Source organism: Haliotis rufescens, unplaced genomic scaffold (assembly GCF_023055435.1).
Source record: "Haliotis rufescens isolate VD_foot unplaced genomic scaffold, xgHalRufe1.0.p SCAF_4, whole genome shotgun sequence".
Lineage (NCBI taxonomy): Eukaryota > Metazoa > Mollusca > Gastropoda > Lepetellida > Haliotidae > Haliotis > Haliotis rufescens.
Genome location: NW_025964112.1, coordinates 23,662,792 through 23,688,235, shown reverse-complemented (window position 1 = coordinate 23,688,235; position 25,444 = coordinate 23,662,792). Strand labels below are relative to the sequence as shown.

General features: G+C 41.0%; 2 protein-coding genes across 7 annotated transcripts; one reads left to right on the top strand and one right to left on the bottom strand.

The window, feature by feature from the left end:
- The first annotated feature begins 8,981 nt into the window (after window positions 1-8,981).
- LOC124132193 (malignant fibrous histiocytoma-amplified sequence 1 homolog) lies at window positions 8,982-20,015 on the top strand. Of its 6 annotated transcripts, none has more exons than XM_046495976.2 (5): window positions 8,982-9,018; window positions 11,853-11,924; window positions 13,828-16,948; window positions 17,279-17,359; window positions 19,545-20,015. In XM_046495976.2, exons 3-5 carry the CDS (start codon window positions 13,855-13,857, stop codon window positions 19,829-19,831), a joined length of 3,462 nt encoding a protein of 1,153 aa, XP_046351932.1. In that variant the 5' UTR covers window positions 8,982-9,018; window positions 11,853-11,924; window positions 13,828-13,854; the 3' UTR covers window positions 19,832-20,015. The 6 variants fall into 6 exon arrangements, with proteins under 6 accessions (XP_046351932.1, XP_046351928.1, XP_046351929.1 ...); XM_046495972.2 differs by having other exon boundaries at window positions 11,853-11,933; XM_046495973.2 differs by having other exon boundaries at window positions 8,996-9,050; window positions 11,853-11,933.
- Window positions 12,036-13,800, bottom strand: LOC124132210 (mucin-5AC-like). The gene is made up of 2 exons (XM_046495992.2): window positions 13,780-13,800; window positions 12,036-13,475 (listed from the first exon to the last, which is right to left on the bottom strand). The coding sequence occupies exons 1-2, from the start codon at window positions 13,798-13,800 to the stop codon at window positions 12,036-12,038; spliced, it is 1,461 nt and encodes a 486-aa protein (XP_046351948.2).
- Window positions 20,016-25,444: the final 5,429 nt, after the last annotated feature.

Below are 25,444 nucleotides of genomic sequence, written 5' to 3'. Positions count from 1 at the left end.
TAAAAACTTTAAAAGTAAAGTGGGTGAGACAAAAGGGAGAGTTCAAACGTCCACACTTCTCGAAGATTAATGTAAGGGCCTACCATTTGACCATTTGATATGGGGGAGGGGTTAGTGTGGGGTTGGGGCTGGGGTTGTGTATAAATAATAGATATGTTTTCAGCTACAGCTGGAGAACCTGATATTTTTTATTATAACGATGAGCAAAAATAAATGATAAAAAAACATCTTAAAGCAGTGAACTTTTTATAAAAAAATATTTGTTTATATATTTATTATTTTATTTTTGGGGTGGGGTGGGGGAACTTTTATTATTACGACTGTTATTAATCTAGGGTTTCGAATAGAATCTTGGTAAATGTATGTACTACTCTTCATCGACTAGTCAAAACATATACTTGTAATAGATCCTTTTACTGAGACCGCCTCCGTGGTCTAGTGGTAGAGCGTCCGCCCGGAGAGCGCGCTCGGCATTAAGGGGCTAAAACAGGGACTGGTCGGATCGGAGTCAGTATACTGTGTTTGAGTGGGGTATTCATGTTAAACTGCGGCATGGTATCTCAGTGAGCAAGCACTATAAATCGGCATCAGTCCGGACTAGTACAAGCAGCCACACACACATACACGCGCATGCACCTCACCTCACGTTCCACGTGTGCACCTTTCAGCAACATCCGTAGTCGTGGTCGGACACGATGGAATACCAAAAGAAGTGAATGTTACATGAAACGTTCTGATGCTGTCAGAACCGTCATATGCATAATTTTGACACTTGATAACTTCGATTGAACAGTAGTTTTTAGCTGGTTCCTTTTCATGTTCGATATCAATACCCAGACGTAATTATGAATTAACAGGACAATATCACTGGGAAAAGGGTTCTTTCTTAAAGGGCTTTATACAATGAAATGCCTTGGCTCTTTTAAGATCACATCACGTTTTTTGAACCGCAAAGCAAATTATGTTTTTTTCTGAATCCTGTAGTCCTCATCGAGTGAATATATGTACACAGGATTTTATTCTTTGACGTTCTCACATCCTTTGATTTTGAGCATGGCCCTAATGTACTGGCTCGCAAAAATACCTTCCGAAAAGAGCTCTTTAGTTATGGATTTTCACTGTTGTCGGTCGATGCCGCGCAAAACCGTCCGCCGAGATGGTCAACACTCGTCCCTTTCAGTGAGGACAAATGACAGTCTGTATGATCCCCAGTCTGCAATTTCCGTTGTTCTTGGACATTGTCCGAGGACTATTGTCATATGTGACTAGATGGAGGCCAGGGAAATATTAATTAAAACCAATGAAAAGGAAAGACACAATGATATGAACTTCCATATATACGTGCAACCTTCGTGAACATCGCGACATATGTATCTGACAATTGACATCTCAATTATGACGTGAGCAATTCTTCTCTTTTTTTTCAGTCACCGAACAATATGACATATGCAAACTAATCGGTCGTATATAAGGATGTGATATAGTCACCCAACAATATGACATATGCATATTTATCGAACGTATATAAGGATGTCATATAGTCACCCAACAATATGACATATGCAAACTAATCGGTCGTATATAAGGATGCGATATAGTCACCCAACAATATGACATATGCAAACTAATCGGTCGTATATAAGGATGTGATATAGTCACCCAACAATATGACATATGCACATTTATCGAACGTATATAAGGATGTCATATAGTCACCCAACAATATGACATATGCAAACTAATCGGTCGTATATAAGGATGTGATAAAGTCACCCAACAATATGACATATGCAAACTAATCGGTCGTATATAAGGATGTGACATAGTCACCCAACAATATGACATATGCACATTTATCGAACGTATATAAGGATGTCATATAGTCACCGAACAATATGACATAGGCAAACTAATCGGTCGTATATAAGGATGTGATATAGTCACCCAACAATATGACATATGCAAACTAATCGGTCGTATATAAGGATGTGATATAGTCACCCAACAATATGACATATGCACATTTATCGAACGTATATAAGGATGTCATATAGTCACCCAACAATATGACATATGCAAACTAATCGGTCGTATATAAGGATGTGATATAGCCACCCAACAATATGACATATGCACATTTATCGAACGTATATAAGGATGTCATATAGTCACCCAACAATATGACATATGCAAACTAATCGGTCGTATATAAGGATGTGATACAGTCACCCAACAATATGACATATGCAAACTAATCGGTCGTATATAAGGATGTGATATAGTCACCCAACAATATGACATATGCAAACTAATCGGTCGTATATAAGGATGTGATATAGTCACCCAACAATATGACATATGCACATTTATCGAACGTATATAAGGATGTCATATAGTCACCCAACAATGTGACATATGCAAAATAATCGGTCGTATATAAGGATGTGATATAGTCACCCAACAATATGACATATGCAAACTAATCGGTCGTATATAAGGATGTGATATAGTCACCCAACAATATGACATATGCACATTTATCGAACGTATATAAGGATGTCATAAAGTCACCCAACAATATGACATATGCAAACTAATCGGTCGTATATAAGGATGTGATATAGTCACCCAACAATATGACATATGCAAACTAATCGGTCGTATATAAGGATGTTATATACTCACCCAACAATATGACATATGCAAACTAATCGGTCGTATATAAGGATGTGATATAGTCAACCAACAATATGACATATGCAAACTAATCGGTCGTATATAAGGATGTGATATAGTCACCGAACAATATGACATATGCAAATTTATCGGTCGTATATAAGGATGTGATATAGTCACCCAACAATATGACATATGCAAACTAATCGGTCGTATATATGGATGCGATATAGTCACCCAACAATATGACATATGCACACCAATCGGTCGTATATAAGGATGTGATATAGTCACCCAACAATATGACATATGCAAACTAATCGGTCGTATATAAGGATGTGATATAGTCACCCAACAATATGACATATGCACACTAATCGGTCGTATATAAGGATGTGATATAGTCACCCAACAATATGACATATGCACACCAATCGGTCGTATATAAGGATGTGATATAGTCACCCAACAATATGACATGTGCAAAATAATCGGTCGTATATAAGGATGTGATATAGTCACCCAACAATATGACATATGCACATTAATTAAATGTATATAAGGATGTGATATAGTCACCCAACAATATGACATATGCAAACTAATCGGTCGTATATAAGGATGTGATATAGTCACCGAACAATATGACATATGCAAACTAATCGGTCGTATATAAGGATGTGATATAGTCACCCAACAATATGACATATGCAAACTAATCGGTCGTATATATGGATGTGATATAGCCACCCAACAATATGACATATGCACATTAATTAAACGTATATAAGGATGTGATATAGTCACCCAACAATATGACATATGCAAACTAATCGGTCGTATATAAGGATGTGATATAGCCACCCAACAATATGACATATGCACATTAATTAAACGTATATAAGGATGCGATATAGTCACCCAACAATATAACATATGAATATTAATCGAACGTATATAAAGATGTGACATAGTCTACCAACAATATGACAAATGCACACCAATCGGTCGTATATAAGGATGTGATATAGTCACCCAACAATATGACATATGCACACTAATCGGTCGTATATAAGGATGTTATATACTCACCCAACAATATGACACATGCAAACTAATCTGTTGTATATAAGGATGTGATATAGTCACCCAACAATATGACACATGCAAACTAATCGGTCGTATATAAGGATGTGATATAGTCACCCAACAATATGACATATGCACATTAATTAAACGTATATAAGGATGCGATATAGTCACCCAACAATATAACATATGAATATTAATCGAACGTATATAAAGATGTGACATAGTCTACCAACAATATGACAAATGCACACCAATCGGTCGTATATAAGGATGTGATATAGTCAACCAACAATATGACATATGCACACTAATCGGTCGTATATAAGGATGTTATATACTCACCCAACAATATGACACATGCAAACTAATCTGTTGTATATAAGGATGTGATATAGTCACCCAACAATATGACACATGCAAACTAATCGGTCGTATATAAGGATGTGATATAGTCACCCAACAATATGACATATGCACATTAATTAAACGTATATAAGGATGCGATATAGTCACCCAACAATATAACATATGAATATCATTCGAACGTATATAAAGATGTGACATAGTCTACCAACAATATGACAAATGCACACCAATCGGTCGTATATAAGGATGTGATATAGTCAACCAACAATATGACATATGCACACTAATCGGTCGTATATAAGGATGTTATATACTCACCCAACAATATGACACATGCAAACTAATCTGTCGTATATAAGGATGTGATATAGTCACCCAACAATATGACACATGCAAACTAATCGGTCGTATATAAGGATGTGATATAGTCACCCAACAATATGACATATGCACATTTATCGGTCGTATATAAGGATGTGACATAGTCTACCAACAATATGACAAATGCACACCAATCGGTCGTATATAAGGATGTGATATAGTCAACCAACAATATGACATATGCACACTAATCGGTCGTATATAAGGATGTTATATACTCACCCAACAATATGACACATGCAAACTAATCTGTCGTATATAAGGATGTGATATAGTCACCCAACAATATGACACATGCAAACTAATCGGTCGTATATAAGGATGTGATATAGTCACCCAACAATATGACATATGCACATTTATCGGTCGTATATAAGGATGTGATATAGTCACCCAATAATATGACATATGCACACTAATCGGTCGTATATAAGGATGTGATATAGTCACCCAACAATATGACATATGCAAACTAATCGGTCGTATATAAGGATGTGATATTGTCACCCAACAATATGACATATGCACACTAATCGGTCGAATGTACGTACGAGTCACCGAACAATACGTTAATGTGAGCGCGCATGTAGTGTTTAATACATCATGTAGTAGTAGTACCTGTGGTGTTAAATACCTCGTGTAGTAATGCACTTGTTTAATACGTCATGCAGCAGTGCCTGGTGTGTTTAATACATCATATAGGAATGCGTGTGGTATTTAATACGTAGGAGTACTTGATACATGTTATTGGAGTGCGTCCTTTAGGAGTCACTTTGTGTTTCATGCGTATTATTGAAGTACGTCCTTTATGAGTGCCTGTGGTGTTTACGTCACACAGGAGTACACGTAGTGTTTACAATGCCCTATACGATTGCCTGTAGTGTTTAATACTTCATGTGGGGGCACGGGTGACCCAGTCGTCTAAGGCGCCGCGATTCGCTGTGCAGAGTTGCGTCCCTTGGACACACCAGAAACCTATGATTGTGGGTTCGAATCCCGGTTCGCCCTGACTATGTTTCTAGGTTTGTCAGCACCATACCCGTGCTCGTGGGTTTCGCCGAAGTGGTAAACGTCTGAGACCTGCATCACTTCGGGCTTTCCTCCCACATTAAGCTGACACGCTGTGATAAAACTGGAATATTGTTAAAAGCGGCGTTAAACCCAACTCACGCACTAATTAATACTTCATGTATAAGTTGGAGCGCATGAAGCACCTACGGTTTTTGAATAGTGTCCGAGAAAATATACATCGTTTATTGCAGCGCTGCTAAACCGAACTCGCCTCAGACACCAGCACCAGTAGATGACGTTCGCGGGCGGTCGGTCGTTACCATCACTGCTTGATGCACAAACTTAAACTTTAATGCAGCGGTAAGCCAAGGTATAAATGCATCGTGACTTGTAGCATATGAGATTTCTTACACATTGCTGTATACCCTTTACACGTGTACTATTGGCTGCTGTGCCATGATCACCTTTGATTTCAGAGTTAGAGCCCTGTTGTTTAACTGCCTCAGTTCTTTTCTAAGTACTTATACTGATGAGAAAGAACATCTGACATTTAACCATCGATGAAAGACAGTTGTGTGTGACATGGTACTTGGAGAGCTTTATGTGATCTATCGAAGGGTTATTATCATACTAGATTAGACGGAAGACAAGGAGAGATCAGCTAATGCCAAGACGAGTTATTGTATCATTTGAAAGTATTTGTCTTAAAGGAAGACGGTGGTCGGCGTCTTGAGCTGATGGTTGGTCGTCGCCTTGAGTTGACGGGCAGTAGTCGTCTTGAGTTGATGGTTGGTCGCCTTGGGTTGATGGCTGGTCGCCTTGGGTTGATGGGAGGTCGACGCCTTGAGTTGACGGGCAGTAGTCGTCTTGAGTTGATGGTTGATCGCCTTGGGTTGATGGGAGGTCGACGCCTTGAGTTGATGGTTGGTCCTCGTGGTGTTAACGATGTTGTTGGGTTCCTAGCTGTCCCTGCTTGAACGCCCTATTGATAGTGATGCTGATGTAATAGACTGTTGCCAGGACCCAAGGTACATACGCCTTCTGCTACACGTTCACCTCCTCCAAATAAGCCTATGCATTTGTATTTCATTGTGTTACTCCCAGATGAACTTAAGTTGCTGAGAGTAATTTCATCCTTATCACGGCGAATGTGCTTCACACATTGCATCCACGTGAGGGATCGAACCCGAGACTTCGGTATGACATAGAAATGACAAGAAATTATGGTCAGGAACATCTCGGAATCGATGAAAGATAAACTGCTCATGAAACAGCTGCTTACTTATACCACACATGAACCCATGTGCTTGGGTCAGACGCATGGTGTGTTTTATACATGTAATGTCTGACACGTGTTGAGATGAGTTGATCCCGTACTCCTTAGAACAAAGAATCAGAGCTTAACGTCATCATACAATTTACACTGTGCATTAATGACGTAGCGCGCTCTCTCTCTGTATATCATAAGGAGAATTCCCACACCTCAGTGATAGTAATGAAGTAGCTTCTCTTTAAAACAAGGTACCAAGGATCAAGACATTAATTCAAAATTGCAGAATAATGGGCCAAAGTTGGGTTTTCATCGTGGATGCGCTGAGGCATTGTCATGTGCAAATGCCGAACTTTTAAAAAGCCGTGGGAAATCGTACATACATCACGCTGTCACAAAAGCTGATCAGTCTGTCGGGATGGTCAGATATAGGTCGCAGTAGCAGCCTTGTGGAAAACAGAACCTCTGGAATAATGTTGGATGTCGAGACAATCACAGAGAAGCCTTGAAGAGTGTCAGAGTCGACCTGTTTCCGAGAAGAAGGTGCTAGCAGTCAAAAATGCATCTGGAGAGAAGAGGATTACGTAATCAGAAGGCGGAGGGTCAAATGTTAAACTATGACAAAACCGAACATCTCTAGATGTTGAAACCATTTTGAAATAATTAACAGATCTCGGTGCCATACAATTATGTGTGTACGCTGAAAGCACAACGGTATTCCCTAAGTAACCTGGAGATCAACCTGATGGTACCTACCGTTTGGCCGCCTCGAAGTTATGGAATAAATAGAAAATATAGTTATTTTAAATATTTTGTGGTGTTTGAAAAATAGAGATGTTTTGTAACACATTCTTACAAGGTCGGTGAACTTAAAATAGAAATAAGATATAGATAGAAACGTGATTGATTCAATCAGCTGATATATACATCAGTACACCACATCGCTATACAGGTGATCACGGGGAACTCGTTGAAGAGGAACGAATGAATCACATGTATTTCGGTCGACCATAAACCTATTTAAGAAAGGCACACGCACCAGCAGATGGAGGACATATGTCACCTGTCGTGTTATTGTTTACGTGCTACGCTTTCGCGGAATACGCTTTTCCAAGATGTCATAACATGACGTCACCGGTTCCTGCGTACGCCACTGTAACGCAGTCAGAAATAAACTCTATGAACGGCAAGACGTGTTTTCACTGAGTTAGCTGGAAGTAGATTTTCAACACATAACATCGCCCATAAAACCTTATACTGGAATGGAGAAACCGCATGCTAACTTTCTGTGTAGAGGGCACAATAAATTAAAGAAGAAGTAAACCTCAGTTTGAAGAGACTACTACAACTACAACAACTATTATTACTACATCCGCTGTTGGTACTACTACTACTACTACTACTACTAATACTACTACTACTACTACTACCACTACAAACATAATATATAAATTGTTTTTTGAAAATATGTTGATCATGCCGTTTTTATGTCAAGGAGAAGAATTAAACCTCGGTTTAAAGAAATGCCATTTAAATAAAACATGGACAAATTATGTCTATCGGAGCCATCGTTTTGAAGGTATTAGTAAGCGTTGGGAATCTATTCAGTCGGTTAATAAAAATGTAAATGCTTGGGTGTAACGTTGCTTGGAACAACATTTAGTCACATATCATGGCGTTCTGTGGTGGTGGACACAAATTATGCACAAAACATAACTTACGTGAGTGGGTCAGATTTTCGCCGCTTAAAAGGTAGTTCAGTTATAAATATTCACAAAGTGGCGGTTTATGTGGGAAGAGAGCAAAATAACGCCGTTGATATTGACGTTTACTATTTCGGTGAATACGGTGCTGACAGACCAAGATCTAACACGGATTCGAACCCTCAACCAAAGTACCCTAGAAGATAAGGGAGACAATTCTGCGCAGCACAGTATATTGCGTTAGGCTATAATCAAGGGGTCCCCGGTCACAACTCTTATATCACCACCCAATGTATACATTATTGTGTTATCAGTCTATAAGTTGATCATAAAACTAATTACGCAATGTCGATATGCCAGTTTTCGTATTTAATAAGATAGAATATTAAATGTACATGTTCAGTAATTTAACAATTATCTTGTTAAACCGTCTGTGAGCGAAATGAAACGGCGGTCAAAGGGAGGCTACTCTATTTCTTGGACGGGAAGTTGAGAGGCAGCCATTAGAGGCAGGGAAAGGTCGGTGTGCAGGGTGACATAATTTGACATGGGTACACATCCCTCTCCATCACGATTATTTCGTTAATTCATTGCAAACTGTTGAGCCGTGTTTTTGTCATGCTTCATGCAAAGTATATTGATGTTTGAGTGGAGTAGTGTTTACTGTGAGACGGAAGATCATGCAGTCGTGAAGGTCGTCACGATCCTCAGACATGAACATATAATTTCGTGATAATAAATTATGGAGGGAAGATTCACATTGATAGTGTTGACAACATTTAGCTTGGAGTCGTCCTAACTGCAAACAATACTGCATATGAAGCCTGAGTGCGTCAAATATACGAGGAAATTGTAGAGATTTGCTGTTGTCACAGAGTACGTGAATCATCTTACCGGTGTATTTATAGCGATGATCCTGATATTGTAAAGACATTATGAGTTTACTGTAGAGTCTTTGCCCTTTTCATATCTAATTGTCATTGGCTATTTACATACTCCACTATGTACAATGCACCGCCATATAACTGAAATGTTGAGCGTGCAGCGTTGACTAACAAACCCACAAACTCCAAGTGCCATGTGATCACGCATACCTCTTAGCAGTACAGTTATACAAATGACATTTGTTTTATACTCTCTGGTGTCATCAGTGATGACCTTAACATATTTCAATCTTTATTGTGAATAAGAAATTTTATTTTTGAATTTGTTGCCTATTGGCAGTTTCGCAGAAATATGCAGCCAGTGCTTTCTGGCTGAACTATTGGAGCACCTTTAGAATACAGTACCACAACTTCTTGTGAGGATGATTACTTCTGTAGGTCACATGTCTCAAAGTCAAGCAACCAGTTTTTGTGAGAATCTATTGGACGCGAACTTGCGACCTTCGGATTGTTAGCCCAACAGCTAACTGACTGAGCTACGTCCACACTGTGAAACTAACTGCAAATTTACCTAGTGATGCCTATGACGTAACGGAACTGAACGAAAAGAGTCGGTTGACAGACACAAAGGTTATGAGTAGGCATGGTGTCTCGTAACCTTAGTCTACGGACACTTACGAATGATCCCGATGCCATTTGGCATACTCGTTCAATTCCGTATATATCAAAAATAAAAGTGCTTCCGTAAACTAACGCATGCTCTGAAATGCGCGGCTGCAAGCTATATTTAGTAAACAAATAATAAAAACTCTCCACACAGCTGGGTGTATTCAGTAACATTGCGTGTAGAGATGATAGATCACTGGGAGGAGCTTATGCACACTGGCAACAAAATACTGCAAATTACGTCATAGGGTATTGTCACATGTTTGAAAAGTAGGGAGTAGTGCACTTTACCGGGTTCACTTTTTCAGATCCAATTAGCGCTGTGGGGGCTCGAAAGCGCTTCACCGGCTCTGCTAATTAATGCGTTAATTAGCCGACGCTCTACCACTGGACCACAGGCGCTATCACATGTAATCAGTGCTCGTTTAACAGGTCATTAGAATCCCCATTGACATGCATGCGTAATTCAGTAAACAATGAATTGCGCATGCGTGTGACGTCACTGCCCGCACTCCCATTCATCTTTTCTTGAAATCACACCCGCAATTGTTTATGTCAACATGACCGACCAATGGGATTAACTGGATTAACGCTTGAAAGGTAAGAATTTATGGCTAACCCTTGCCCAAAGCCAGCTGACCCTAATGACCGAAAAGGGGTTTTGGATCGTAAAGACGTGTAAGTTTCCCTAAGACCGAAAACGGGTGTTGGATCGTAAAGACGTGTAAGTTTCCCTAAGACCGAAAAACGGGTGTTGGATCGTAAAGTTGTGTAAGTTTCCCTAAGACCGAAAAACGGGTGTTGGATCGTAAAGTTGTATAAGTTTCCCTAAGACCTAGAACGGGTGTTTGATCGTAAAAATGTGTAAGTTTCCCTAAGACCGAAAACGGGTGTTGGATCGTGAAGCGAGAGTCACCAGAGCGTGAGGCACGGTAATGGTATAACGAGACAGCGGTGGCACTATAGCACGGTAATTGAGCGGATGGTAGAGCTCGGGCCCCGCTCGGTAAACTGCATTGTTGCCGTAAAGTATGTGGTACTGTATTCTAAAGGTAGGCCGAACTATCCTAGTGCATCGATAGAAACTAACATTTGTAGTCCACTAGGCCTTATATTGATAACATATAGCAAAACCCTTAAAAAGGTCAAATTTCTACTAGTCCTTGTGATACCTTAACTACTGGGCACTTTGGCAAGTATTACAGGACTAGTGCCAATTTCAAACACTGGCCTAGTGCAATCCAAAGGTTTTTAAGAAGGGACCTTTCATCTAGTTTTGGATGATAAACAAGAGACTTTATAAGCTATTTCCCTTTAACTGATATGGTAAATAATTGTTTCACTCACCAGGCAATTTTGTTCGTATCAAATCCAAGAGCAGATATGATAATACTCTTGACTCTTACTGGTAGGGATGAAAGTGAACAGGTAGCATGCCTGTAGCATGTTGTACACAACTGAATTTATGTTACAGCCAAACTGAAACCGGTTTCATGCATTGTTAATTTAGATTCCTAACTCCCATGCTGTACATATTGCCAAGTTGGCTTGCATTTGTGTTAGGGCTGGGACGAGTCCAAATTTACTACCCGGGTACCAGGCCACCTATTACCCATGATCCCAAAAGATAAGGGGTATGGGTTGGTAGGTAGGGTGTACAGTGATATTTGAACACCTGAAACAAGGGTATCATTCACTTACTTTACTTTACTTTCATGTGTACTGTACATGCTGTAAGCAAGTTAGAATGTATGGGTGAAATGTTCCCCCCAGTGTTCTGTGTAGTGCTTGCTCTGCTTGCAGGTGAAGCAGTGTTGTCAACATGAGCAAGGCTTGGCTGATAGAGGAACCTGCTACACTCTGACTGAATTCTAGGTAATTAAGGTGAGACCAAACAAAACAGTAATATTTCCAGTATTTATCTTGTTTCAGCACTACACTTTCTAAGGGGTGTTGAGATGGCTGATTAGTTAGGGTGTTTTTTTATCATAACAGGAACACTGGCATGTCTGCCAATATTAGTATCCCTGTTGAGGTAGTGCTGGTGTCCTCTGTTGAGGTAGTGCTGGTGTCCTCTGTTGAGGTGGTGCTGGTGTCCTCTGAGGTAGTGCTTGTGTCTTCTGTTGAGGTAGTGCTAGTGTCTTTTGTTGAGGTGGTGCTCGTGTCCTCTGTTGAGGTAGTGCTGGTGTCCTCTGTTGAGGTGGCGGTGGTGTCCTCTGTTGAGGTAGTGCTGGTGTCCTCTGTTGAGGTAGTGCTTGTGTCCTCTGTTGAGGTAGTGCTGGTGTCCTCTGTTGAGGTAGTGCTAGTGACTTCTGTTGAGGTGGTGCTGGTGTCTTCTGTTGAGGTAGTGCTGGTGTCCTCTGTTGAGGTAGTGCTGGTGTCCTCTGTTGAGGTAGTGCTTGTGTCCTCTGTTGAGGTAGTGCTGGTGTCCTCTGAGGTAGTTTTGGTGTCCTCTGAGGTAGTGCTGGTGTCCTCTGTTGAGGTAGTGCTGGTGTCATCTGAGGTGGTCCTCGTGTCCTCTGTTGAGGTAGTGCTGGTGTCCTCTGTTGAGGTGGCGCTGGTGTCCTCTGAGGTAGTGCTGGTGTCTTCTGTTGAGGTAGTGCTTGTGTCTTCTGTTGAGGTGGTGCTGGTGTCCTCTGTTGAGGTAGTGCTTGTGTCCTCTGAGGTAGTGCTGGTCTCTTCTGTTGAGGTAGTGCTGGTGTCTTCTGTTGAGGTAGTGCTGGTGTCCTCTGTTGAGGTAGTGCTGGTGTCTTCTGTTGAGGTGATGCTGGTGTCCCCTGTTGAGGCAGTGCTGGTGCCTTCTGTTGAGGTAGTGCTGGTGTCCTCTGAGGTAGTGCTGGTGTCCCCTGTTGAGGTAGTGCTGGTGTCTTCTGTTGAGGTAGTGCTGGTGTCCTCTGTTGAGGTAGTGCTGGTGTCTTCTGTTGAGGTAGTGCTGGTGTCCTCTGTTGAGGTAGTGCTGGTGTCCTCTGTTGAGGTAGTGCTGGTGTCCCCTGTTGAGGTAGTGCTGGTGTCTTCTGTTGAGGTAGTGCTGGTGTCCTCTGAGGTAGTGCTGGTGTCTTCTATTGAGGTAGTGCTGGTGTCCTCTGTTGAGGTGGCGCTAGTGTCCTCTGTTGAGGTAGTGCTGGTGTCCTCTGTTGAGGAAGTGCTGGTGTCCTCTGTTGAGGAAGTGCTGTCGTCCCCTGTTGAGGTAGTGCTGGTGTCTTCTGTTGAGGTAGTGCTGGTGTCCTCTGAGGTAGTGCTGGTGTCCCCTGTTGAGGTAGTGCTGGTGTCTTCTGTTGAGGTAGTGCTGGTGTCCTCTGAGGTAGTGCTGGTGTCCCCTGTTGAGGTAGTGCTGGTGTCTTCTGTTGAGGTAGTGCTGGTGTCATCTGTTGAGGTAGTGCTGGTGTCTTCTCTTGAGGTAGTGCTGGTGTCCTCTGTTGGTGTTTTCTGTTGAAAAAATAATCTTTAATCACTGTAATGGTCTACCAAGCACTATCATCAATACATATCTATGAAAATAACATATTAATACATTAATTCTTGCACTAATGTAGCAAAATAAAAATGCATTGCAAGTCATTACAATCAAGGTTGCCTTTGTGTGAATTAATCACACATGTAAGCAATGACTGCATTTTGATCAGAGAAGAAATACTGATACCCAGAGAGTTAATAAACTATTGTTAGATAAAGTATGCAACTGAGTCATCTTATCACCATGATAGAAAAAGTACCATTGTTCCACATTTACATCATGTTTTGAAGAATTCATCCCTGACTCTTCTGATTATCTACACAGGTATTGGATGAGGATTAACCTGCCGTGATGAACCAGAGCCAGGTGTCAGAGTCCCTCAGGCAATACCTGACAGTCAGTGATGGGGGCAGGCAGGTGCTCTATGTTCCCGAGGGCTCGTACAAGGGATGGATTCCCCGAGCTCTGTACACATTTGATTTGGACGAGCTGTACCTTCCTTTCCTGAAGCTCCTGTCTTTCCCAGTAGGACATCATGCCCTAGGTACACTGAAGGATATGTTGGTGTTCCAGGCCATTGGGAATTACCTAATCAAATTGCCTTCCTCATTTGCTGAATGTACAAAGCTGGTGCATCTGAACCTAGGATTTAACCATTTTGTTGAAATTCCTCATGCTATATACAGCCTGGTGAATCTTGAGGAGTTGGACTTGGCAGAGAATGACATTCAATCAATGTCTGAAGACATCGGTAATCTTGGAAACCTGCGTGTATTGAACCTCAGTGGAAACAACCTACAAAATGTCCCAGTGCAATTATATAGATGTAAGAAAATTCAGAGACTATACATGTCTGGCAAGTTTTACCCCAGAGGACAGCTAAAGATTGTTCCAGAGGGGGTGTATCGCCTCTCTGAACTGCTGGAACTGGACATGAGTTGGCAGTCTATAGAAACTATACCAGATGGAATTGGTAATCTCCACAAGTTGAGAAGTTTCAATCTGAAGGGCAACAGCCTTATCTATGTATCAAAAGACATTCAGTATTGTAGGAAACTTCACACACTTAATCTTACTGGAGCGCTAAGGTATTGCTCAGTTGTACCCAGTGCAATATTCATGATTGAGGAGCTTCAGTGTCTGTATCTAAGTGGCAACTATTTTACTGAGATCCCCAGTGAGGTATGTGGTTTGAAGAAACTCAAAACACTGCATATCCAGAGGAATGCATTGTTAAGACTCCCTGAAGAACTTTTTAATTTAAAGAACCTAGAGCATATAGACCTAAGTGAGAATTACATAGACAATATTCCTCCTGGTATATCTAAGCTACATAGGCTGTTCTACCTTGGTCTTGAAAGAAACAAATTAACTTCGATTCCAAAAGAGTTGTGCAATTGTAGGAGCCTGCAACATCTGTTGCTGGGTTCAAATCAGCTGACCAATATTCCTGAGAAAATCTGCAAGTTGATGAACCTGACAGAGCTGACCCTTGATAACAACCAACTCACTGAGATTCCTCTGTTGTTGGACAACCTGCAGGGGCTGCTGCAGTCAGGAGTTTTGTATCTGTACAACAACAACCTGAAGAAACCACCACAGGCAATCTGTGATCAAGGAGTTGTCCCACTCTTTCATTTCTTGAAAGAGTTAAGGATCAGTGAGGCTAAGCACAGAAGAAAGATGATACTCATTGGAGCAGTGAAAGCAGGGAAAACAAGTTTGAAACACGCGCTGGTTCTGGGTCATTCCAAGCTGACCCTAGAGCATGAACGGACATGGGTACTTGAACGACATTTATGGGAACCTGAGTCACAGCTGAGAGTTCAGATTCTGGACTTTGGTGGACATCATATCTATTCGGCAGCGCACCACATGTTTCTTACGCCAGAAGCCTTACATGTTCTGGTCTTTGATTTTACTAAGTACAACATGGACTTGTATGATGCATTGATTGGGGACTGGCTGGATGCTATCATGGACAGAGCACCTGGGGCAACCATCATGGCAGCAGGAACTCATGCTGATCTGTGCAGTGATGAAGACATCAATGACAAAACTGAAGATATCCTGCGGAAGATGCATCGAGATGAGAATGCAAAGATTGAAGAGCTGACACAGGAGATTGAGAAGATGAGGAAGATCCTTGAGAAGCCTGAAGTCAAGGATGGAGGAGGAGGAAAGTTCAGTGATATTGGAATTGAACGTCTTCAGGAAAAGATGTACCATATGCAGAAGATGCTGAACACCAGGTCCAAGCTGCCAAGTTGTATCTTTGCTGTCAGCTGTGCTGAAGATTTACTAGGTATGGAAGGATTTAAAGAAAATCTCATAACTCGGTTGAAGGAGACTGAAGAGAAACCTTTACCTGAATCTTGGCACAAGTTCCTTTTGTCTATTCAAAATCATCCAGATAGGATTTTGCCCTTAGAAGAAGCTCTGGACAAATTCATGAACATCATGTCTTCTTTGAATCAGTCAATGATAAGCCTAGGAGGCTCACCTGATCTCAGTCTAGGCATGGTCCTCAAGTACCTCCATTCCACAGGGGAGATTGTTTGGTACCATGAAAATCAGAAGCTCAAAAGTATAGTCTTTCATCGACCAGAAACACTGATTGAAATGCTGAGGGCAGTATTTAGACATGACTTTGAAGAAATAGTCGTCTATGTTGAGGAACATGGCAAAGCTGCAGGTCTGTCACCGAACAAATTTGATATTCTTAAACAAGACTTTATCAGAAAGGGTTTAATGGCATATGAACTTCTCCACTACACACTGTGTCATTTCCAGCTGTCTGCTGATGCACTAGATACCTTTGTGTCACTGATGCTTAAGTTTGAACTTTGCTATGAGGTTCCTAAATCACCTTCTGCACCCTCCTTGATTGGGTCCTCCCGGATTCTCCAGTTCCCTTGGTTTTTCCCAGCAGAGGTTCCAGATTCGCTTGCTACAAGATGGCCAGCAGTCACGCCGCCTAACCAGTTTGAACTTCGTTACACCTTGTCCTTCCCGAGCAAAGGTCCACCTTACTTCTTTGAAAAGTTCTCTGTACGACTTCAGACCCATGTTTCCGATCGCATCAACTGGAAGTTTGGCATTCTTGCGCGGAAAAATCTCAGCAGGTTGTTGATACGTAAAGAGCGAATCTTTGAGCAGGATGTGGTTACCTTGGCCTTCAGGGGGACTGACCTTCAGGAGCTGTGGCAGCTTGTGATACAGACACGGTCCGATCTGCTTGGTCTCCTCCAGGAGTGGCCATTCATCCGGTTTGAGCTGCTGCTGGTGTGCTCCCACTGTATCCTCAAGAACTGTGATGATCCCTACCTGTTCCCAGGAGAGGTCCTGGAGTTCACAGTGCCCAAGGACACTGTGTGGGAGAACTGGTGCCGAAAACACGAGGATGAACTGATGCCGGCATGCTTTGTCTACCCTCTTGATCCAGGTCAGCTAAAATATTATTTCTCCAGATAAACTTTATTGACAAGAATTAGCTGTTTTGTCCCAAATATTTCATGTTGATAAATTGAAACTGTAAATATTAACCTTTGCAAAATCACTCATGAAATAACCATGCTATTAAACTGTTATGGTCATCTCCCACACAAATCTCTCCCCATTTACCAACTTTGACCCATCTCAATGTCTTTTCTCATACACCCTTCCTTCCCCAACAACCACTTCCGAAAGTAGCTTCAGGTCTTTTCTGAGAATGTGAAGTTGACAATGAATTATCTGTGGGGGAGTGGAAGCTTATGATTATCTTCTGTTGCAGACTACCAGGATGACCTGCCTCGTCACATGCAGGCTGCTACAGAGTTCCTGCAGAACTGTGGTGATACAGTGGATGGGGGAGGTAATCAAGCAGTTTGTCATTGCTTCAACGTGGTCAATGTAGTCAATGAGTTCCATTGTTCTGTGCTTCTGTTTATCATACTTCTTAGTCTTAAACTTATGCATGGAACCAGATCTGGGACAGCTGTGTTGGGTCATTGCACTATCGAGGACAATCTTCCACACATGTTTCTCAATTTAAGACTGCTATCGCATGCAGATAAATGCAGATAAATTCCAACCAGACGGCACGACAGAGTGGCAAGTCTAATATGGTGCTAGTTTGGTTTGAAAAGTTGTTAGGCCAGATAATTGGGTCATGATCTACATGCCACTCATGCTAGAAGTTTACGTCCTTTATTTTATGAACTACCCCCTCAAAGTAAATCATCTGTCCAATGATTAGACATGCACTTTTTAAAAGCTTACCTTCCAAGACAAAAAACAGCCCATCTTGGAATGTAGGGCAGGTAGTTATTTTATACACTTTAAATACTGAAGCTTTTTATAGTAACTATCCTATCAAAATATTGAAAGTAGGTGATAGAAAAATTCATTGATTCAAAAGAATTCTGCTATATATTAGAAATTAGTGTTTCATCAGTAGTTTCTACATGTTGTGTTTATATTTATGGGGGGGTACAGAGGATATTTCATGTGTCAAGTAAAATACCATGTTTCTCTCTCGTCGAGTGACGAGGGGAAAGGAGGTATGATATCTCCTTTTCCCCCGTCATGAGATAACATACAGTTCATACATTTAGATATGATTTTATACAAAACCAACTTTAACAAAATAATATTCTTGATAACTAGGAGACCGCTGTTTGAAGTGAAAGAATACACGCTGGTCAAGTAACAAAAATTGCGCTTTGCGAAATTAGAAATTTACAGTTTATAATGAAACATTAGAGAGAATAACGAATGGCAAGAAGTGATATCAACTCCACAAATGACCATCTGTCATTATTTTGCTTTGTCAATGTGGAACTAACATAAAAAGGATGTCAACAGTTGGTGTACATGCTACAGGTTACACATAACCAAATGTTTTTCCATAGACTTCTATAGTAGTGTTATATTTAGAAAAAAATTAACTAAGCATTTAACAGCTGTTACCTGTACATGTGTGCACAGTTTGGCCTTAGAGCAGCAATAAAAACCAAAAAAATGACTAGCTTAGGCAGCTCCTTTTCCGAGTACCGGAAGCTAAACACACCACCCTCAGTTCCGCACCAAATGTCACCTACTTGAAAATATCTGTGGTCACATTCAGCATAAGTCATCATGTTGAAAAAGACAGTACTAAATATAGAAAACATGGTCAGTTTTAATAACTGGATGGATGTACATTTAAAAAACATAAAAATCTTACACAATATGCTCCAATCACAGCCTGCAAATATCTCTCGATCTGCACTGAAGGCTCCCTTTGAAAATGCACTGTCCCAACTGGATCTGATTTGGTGTAGTGGAACCTAAACACTTACGATAAAGGGAGACTATTTAAGGGGAGGTAACTCTTGTATGACAATAGTTCTGTGAAAGTGTTATGTTCACTGCAGTGAAATATCAAGAGTTATTTTCATTGCAATGAAAATATCAAGTGTTATGTTCACTGTAATAAAAATATCACTTTTCTCAACTTCAGAAAACTCAGTTTTTCACACTAAAGTATATAATGAGTGAGTGAGTTTGATTTACGCCGCTTTTAGCAATATTCCAGCAATTTCATGGTGGGGGACACTAGAAATGGGCTTCACACATTGTACCCATGTCGGGAATCGAACCCGGGTCTTCAGCGTGACGAGCGAACGCTTTAACCACTAGGCTACCCGACGGCCCCTAAAGTATATAATAAAAGAGTCACTTGTTTACCCATCCAGGATCTGGCATAAGGGGCATGGCAGGGAAGAATTACTCGTTTCTCTCAGCTGACAGAATTGTCTGATCTTGGGTTTGAGTCCCAACTTCACCCTGATTACTGCTCATGGACTGGGTCCCATTCTAGAGATGCATTCCACCCAGGCATTCAGCTTGTCCACAGACACTTAAAATACAAAAATCTAGTTGTTTTACATTTTCACATACCAGAGTAGATGTATTAAATGCAGCAGACATGTGCACAATGAGTTCTAAACACAGGTTCTTCAGAGAAGATAATCTCTACCAGTGCTAGTCCCTGAACATCTCATCGTCTCTTTCAGGTTTACTGTCTGATGCTGGCCTGGGCTACATTGCATCTCGTCTGGGCTTTGAATGGACACTGATAGCCCTACAACTTGGTCTGAGTCAGGCTCAGATTGAACAGATCCAGATGAAGCACCCACAGAGGCCCTACCACCAGATACACGAGGCTTTGTCCACATGGAGGAATAGGGAGAACGTGGGCAGTGTGGAGGACAGGCTGGCCCAGCTGCTCACTGTGCTGGAGAGCGAGGAGATCGGCCGCAATGACTTAGCTGAGACTCTCAGAGAACGTTTTCATCTATGAACTCCACAATGGCTAGAATAGAAACAATCTCCTCAAGTCGTCTGTTGTACTAGGATCGCAATACTTATCCGGGTTTCTGTTACAAGGATAAGGAGATAACAGTATTCCTCATAATCCTAGATTTGATAGAGTTTTATGCCAAACTAGCATGTATCACTGCCCTGATGAAAGTTCTGTGAGACTGTGTTATTTATTGTTTTTCATTGCATGTATGGTCCTGCTGCAGCATGACGGGTTCATCAGGGTGATTTTACACCACATGGACAATGACAGTTGGACATTCGAGAGATGTCTTGGGTCGTTGTCGGCACGGGTACTACAAATATGTACCCCAGGTATGTTTCTGTATACAGAAATGTACCCTAGCGATCATCAGAATACATAACAGTACCTGGTGACCTATACAGCGGACTGGTCCATATTCCTCAACCCCAAAACAAAACCGGTTCATGTTGTAGTTTCGGTTCGTCAAGTTAAGAGTGCATGCTGGGTAATGCTGTGCGCAGCGGAATATAAGAGTACTATATGTACTTCACTGTGTATGCTCTGTTTGTATATAGTATGCTGGAATGCATACAAGAGTATTACAGTTCCTATCCACAAATTGAGGAAAATCTTCCAAGCTCAGAGAATCGGTTAAGCGCACTGCGCTGTGTGGAATGGTCTTGTCCAGGGGTACCTTTCTATATTCTGATTATCGCTAGGATACATTTCTGTATACAGAAACATACCTGGGGTACATATCTGTAGTACCCGTGCCGGCCAAATTCAGTGACATTACTTTAGTATCCCGGGATGGAGTCTGCATAATATCATTAATGACAGAGCTGTATTGAAAGTGGAAAGAATTGTTAGCCATTACCTTGAGCACACTCTCTGTGCTTTATGTGCCTGGTCATTGTTCATTCAAAACTGGTTGAAATTAAAGCCTGTCACAGTACATAGACACGCTCTCACTCTCTCCAGGGACAGACTGTGCACAACATTGATCCATCAGCCATGTTATAGCTTAGGCATGTCAAGTGAAAAAATCATGCTATGCTACAAACTGGAATGATTAGAATGGCTGGTTCATATAGCTTTCTTCAAATAGAGATTCGACCAGGTCATAATTCTGTAATTGCTCAGACAGAATAAGCAGTGGTGTTGGTGCTTGTATAATAATGTGAATCAAAGGTGACAAGGGGTTTGTGCCTGGACCTTGTGTAGTGTTGGCACACCAGTGGATGGACACCTCGTGCCCCAAGCCAAGGCTTGCTCATCATGCTGCCATGGTGCTGACAGAGGGAGGCCACTTCACTACTTCCAGGTTGAATCCATGCCATCTAAATAGTCATGTACAGAATGGAATTCACTGTGTCTACTTACAAAGTAGTCAAGGTGGTTTGCAGTATGTTACTATGGGCATTCGTTTCTAGTAGACCAGATCTTTGATTTGTAATTCCCTCATGCTGTTTGTTTTCTGTTGATATTAGCACTGCAATAGATGATGCGTTTATTTGTTTGTTTGACGCAGCATACATCTTACTGGTATCTTTCTACTGATGGAAGTTTTTTTGACTGTCATTTAAAGTCAGTGTGTGTCTAAAGTTTATTGTGCAATGCAACAAATAGTAGTGGAGCAGTAAGGGAGGATCATGTGTGAATTATCTCCCTTTGAGTATGTCCTTATCATGCCTTGAACAAAATTCCCTGTTCCATATTTTCTGTTGGGTTGTTTTCTGTACATATCTTTCTTGCTTCCTGTAATTGTGTTGTCAAAATTCACTGCAGGCAGTTGTCTCATATTTGTCACACTGAAAGTGGGGGCACTGGTAGCCCAGTTGTCTATCTCACTGTGATTCGCTGTGCAGAGTTGCGTTCCTTGGGCCCGCCAGAAACCTATGATTGTGGTTTCGAGTCCCGGTTCGCCCCGATTATGTTTCTAGGTTTGTCAGCACCATACCCGTGCTCGTGGGTTTCACCGAAGTGGTAAACGTCTGAGACCTGCATCACTTCAGGCTTTCCTCCCACATAAAGCTGACATGCTGAGATTTAACTGGAAAAAGCAGTGTTAAACCCAACTCACTCACTCACTCACACTGAAAGTTCTTAGCTTTAAAGTTGCTGTGTTGTAAATAAACACAGGTTCTTTTTAGTAACTGAAGATGGTTAATTGCATCATATCTGGTGTCAAATGAACAATATTTCTCTTATGGAGACTTAGGAACACAGCTGTATTCTGGGAATCAACACTGGATCCAACATCACTTGTCTGTGTACTTGTAGATCAAACACCTGCTTTTGTCACCCCTGTGTTAGGCTGCTACTTTTATGTACAAACTTTGAATTTGTAATGTCACCAGTTCATTGTTCATGTAGAACATACTGCCATATCTGCCAAAGTAACTGTGGTCCAGGCAAATGATTGTGATTGTGAATCAACGTGTACAAGTTCATACTTAGCATAAGTATACTGATAGAAATAAATAAGGGAAAACTTTGTTTAAGACACAGTAAATGTTATGGTGTGGGTTCCCAGCCTTGCCTACCAAATACATGTTGGAAACAATGCACACAAACACATCTCAACTTTGAAGTTGAATTTGTATGACACTATTTAAAATGTACTCACAGTAAAGCTTATTTCCTTATTTTTGTTCCTTTTTCATTTTCATCAGTAAACTACATGAGTGAGTATTTGCAACATTATTTTTATATGTTTGTATGTGTGGAAAGCAAAGTTACCTTTCTTAAAATTATTAGACTACTGAAAATTCTTTTCCACGCATTTGATATCAGCAGATGTGCTTTTTGTTTATGATCCAAACAAAAAGGAATTATATTCTTGATTACATAGTTTACTGATCTTTTTTCCAAAATTGTAAGCATGTTAAGGTCTTTGGTCAGAATATCTCACAAACATTTTTTAAGTACTCTCTTTAAAGATTGTTGGATGACATGAAGAAAAATATTAAGAATATTCTGATACTTTTACGTTTCTCCAAGCACATCCGTGTACCAAGTAATTAATCAAAAATGGCCAATGCACAAAAGAAGTGTAAACGAAGAACTTCATAAATCATGATTAGTGCTATTGATAGATATGCCATAATAAAATGCTGTTGTAGAATTATTGATTTACCGATGTAAGAGATCTTATGTTCATTCCACAAGACAATCCTAGCTTCACAATGACTCCTCTACTTCACATGGACACATGATATTGAGTGCCGTAGTGCTGTGATCCCTTTGTCGGCCGACCTGAATACTGTAAATCTTGAAATTAATGCGAGCGGGAATTAAATGTGCAAAATGCAAGTTGTCTTTGCTCGCATTATCAAACATCGCATTCATATCAACAATAAGACATTTTGGATAGCAGAAATACCAACTTAGACATACACTGAAAACAAACAACTATGTATTCCACATCACTGTTTATTCAGTTTATTAATGTAAGGTTGGATTAAGGTGAGGATTCTCCTTATTATAAACCGGACATAAATCCACTGATGCTTGAGAGAAGTGGGTGTCGCAGTCATATTGTCGCATTTTTGGCAAGGGGGCAGTGGTTGCATTCTTTTGGAGATGTATTTATTTATTATAAGTATGCAACCAAGCAGAGGACTGAGTAACACAGTTGTGTCAGGGGCTGCTGGAGTATGTGAGGTCAGGAGGATATGGTAGCAACATATTGACTGACCTGAATATGCAACCAAGCACAGGACTGAGTAACACAGTTGTGTCAGGGGCTTGGCAGGGTCCTGCAATCTTGTTTTGAATGCTAGATTTGCCCTGTTTTCCGTGTTTATCTGCACCACACCTGTGCTCAGGGTGTCTCACCAGTTGTGGTGGCATGGAAGGCCCAAACATTTATATGATTCTTAGGAAATGGGAGGGAGTCCCAGATTCACCAAGATTGTGATCCTTGCTTTGTTGGCAACTAGCTTCCATATAAAGTCGACCTGTGATGTAACTGAAATACTATTTGAAATGATATCAAGTCAACTCACTCACACACACAGTCAAAATGCAAGAGGACATCTTGGCAGTTTATTGAGATTCCCATCATATGTAGAGTACCACACCTCCCTTTGCATATGTGGATATTTTACCACATTTTTCATCTGTTGAGACTGTCAATGTGACCCATCGCATTCACTATCTCTTTGTGTAGTCATTCCCAGAGAATGTGTGTGGTTTGTAGCACTATCTCTGAAGGAGTGTTGCACTGAAGGTTGGCAAGGAATGCTGGTGTTAAGACTTGATGAGATTAACATTTGCTGACGACACCTGTTTGAGCCAGTCACAATGAGGATTCTTATGTATAATTCCTGACCACATTCTTTTCAAATTTTTACCAAGTATGCTGTAGATTTACTGCCTTTGAAATCGTGGTAGATTGGACAAATGTTGCTTATTGAATCATGGTCTGTGCACACTATGATAGCATGTAGAAACCTTTAGGAATAAAATACAGTTGTAAGTATTAAGCTGATGTAGGCAGATTAAGGTTCTAAAGATTTGTCTGTCTGCATTTGTCAGGTGTGAAAGTGTCCAACCAACACTTGTCAAGTTATTTCCCATCTCAAAAGCAGACAGTCTGTGTAACCTGCCTGGGGGGGACAAGTTTGTTGAATCTTCAACTCTGATACTGATCCTAGCATTGGCTGTATTGTCAACAAAGAATCCACTCCCATAACAAGCTGGCTGCATGCTGATATGATTGTAATTTGTAGTGGGGGTAATGCAGTAGTCTCTTGCTTGTTTTCTACATGTAGTTTATGCAATACCAGTTGATAGGTATAGATGTATCATGTTTTATTGATGGAAAGACTTTGTTTTGTGTGTTTTCTACTCAGTGCTGGTGATATTGTTACGTGTGATTTCCGACCGAGATTTAACCCAGTAGTATTTTGTCAGCAGGTACATGTTACATAGTGTACATAAGCATAATGCTATAATCTGAATAAACTATATACATCCTCATGTCATTGTGTCCCTCCTTGATGCACACTCCGGGCAAGTGACATGTTACATAAGGAGCCATTGTCAAGCCAATAAAATGGATTCCCCTCAATATATGTCCCAACAAGAAGTAAACCTCTTTCCAACTCATTCTGGTCATAGGAACTTATCACCTTTGATGAAACCCTGTAGTGATACTATATTCTCAACATCCTATAGGTCATGAGAGATTGTTTTGTGTACATGACACCGGCAATGGTACTGTTGTTGACACACATACCTGGCCACTTTGGGTCAGTCTTACCCTGCATAAGGAGTTGGGTGGTCCACAGTACCCAATGTTTGTACAGATGGGGATAGGGTGGTCCTCGGCACCCTATGCTTGTACAGGTTAAGATGCGGATAGGGAGGGCTCAGTACCCCATGCTTGTACAGGTTAAGATACGGATAGGGAGGTCCTCATCACCCCATGATTGTACAGGTTAAGATGGGGATAGGGAGGTCCTCATCACCCCATGCTTGTACAGATGGGGATAGGGTGGTCCTCAGCACCCCATGCTTGTACAGGTTAAGATGGGGATAGGGAGGTCCTCATCACCCCATGCTTGTACAGGTTAAGATGGGGATAGGGTGGTCCTCATCACCCCATGCTTGTACAGGTTA